The sequence below is a fragment of the Aplysia californica genome, unplaced genomic scaffold (genome assembly GCF_000002075.1).
Source record: "Aplysia californica isolate F4 #8 unplaced genomic scaffold, AplCal3.0 scaffold00163, whole genome shotgun sequence".
In the NCBI taxonomy this organism is placed as follows: Eukaryota; Metazoa; Mollusca; class Gastropoda; order Aplysiida; family Aplysiidae; genus Aplysia; species Aplysia californica.
This window is the reverse complement of record NW_004797433.1, coordinates 320,689-321,963: the sequence shown is the minus strand read 5'-3', so window position 1 is coordinate 321,963 and position 1,275 is coordinate 320,689. Positions and strand designations below refer to the sequence as shown.

At 47.5% G+C, this 1,275-nt stretch overlaps 1 protein-coding gene across 1 annotated transcript in view; it reads left to right on the top strand.

The window, feature by feature from the left end:
- Positions 1-213: 213 nt before the first annotated feature.
- The window catches only part of LOC101861659 (serine/threonine-protein kinase pakD), a gene marked incomplete at its 5' end in the record, with an annotated part of 10,978 nt that continues 9,916 nt past the window's right edge, over positions 214-1,275 (top strand). Inside the window, 1 exon segment of the mRNA XM_013082199.2 lies at positions 214-1,074. Within this exon segment, the coding sequence (XP_012937653.1) occupies positions 214-1,074 (861 nt within the window).

The following is a 1,275-nucleotide window of genomic DNA, read 5'->3' as shown; positions in this document are numbered from 1 at the left end:
CCTCCCCAATAAAAAAACCCATCCGTGTCCAAAGCTGTGAAAATCGGCCGTTACACAAGTGAGACAAGGACGAAAAATATCATAGCAGCCAAATTGGCCAGGGAAGAGCAACAACAGCAGAAGCAACAACAGGAACAGGAACAGCAACAGCAGCAAAAGCAGCAGAAACAGCAGCAGGAACAGCAGCAGAAACAGCAGCAGGAACAGCAGCAGGAACAGCAGCAGGAACAGCAGCAGGAACAGCAGCAGGAGCAGCGGCAGGAACGACAGCAACAACAGCAACCGGAAGTGACTGGTGGCTGTGACAGCAATGTCGTTCTGGTGTATAACAAGAACAGCGTTAGCGGACTACAGGATGACGGGCTGGGATTTTCAGCCACTGTCAAAGAGCCTGCAGTTGAAAACGCTCACGATGAGAGTGCAAAACACAATACCAACTGCAGGCTTACCTCTGATAAATCTCCCCTAATACCATTCGATGTTTTAGAACCTTTCGACTTTGGTGGCATCTCTTTTGCTCTTGATACGTCATTAACTAACGAATCTGGAGCCGTTCATTTACAAACAGTTGACAGCGATCTAAACTGTCCCTCTGCACGAAGCCTGCCCCATGTTACGATGCACAACCCGCCAGTGACAGATAGCAATATAGCTCCATCCCAAGATTCAAACATGTTGCCTTCATCACCGATGTTTGACTCTTTCTCTTCTTCGCCGGAGCTGCTCTACGATTTGTCCCCGCGGCCACATGTCACACTAAACATGATGGAGTTCCAAGAAACGCTTCAAATACCTACCACATCAGCCACCACTGGTCAAGTTGTAGGCGAAGATTATCAAGATTTCAGCAGGTTAGCACCTGAACTTGGCTTTGAGAATTTGTCATTATTAAATTCGCCGTCACCATCGACTTCGTCGTCGTCGTCGTCGTCGTCGTCGTCGTCGTCGTCGATTGATGAAAAAAGCACTGCAAAAGAGACAGAGGATCAGCTGGTGGAGGCTATTAAAGCAGCGTACACGATGTGCCATCCAAAATCGGCGACTCAGCACTTTGCAATAGTAAAGCGGTTTCAGGTAAAAGCTCTTTAACGATCTTACTATAGTTCTTTCTTTTTGACGATTTTCCTTGTTCCTTAGATTCTCTGGGTCGGTCGGCGGGCATCACTGGTCTTTGTCTATCTGTTTTTCTGTCTGTCTGTCCGTTTGCTTGCCTGTCCATCTGTCATTCTCTCTCTCTTTCTCTCTCTCTCTCTCTCTCTCTCTCTCTCTCTCTTT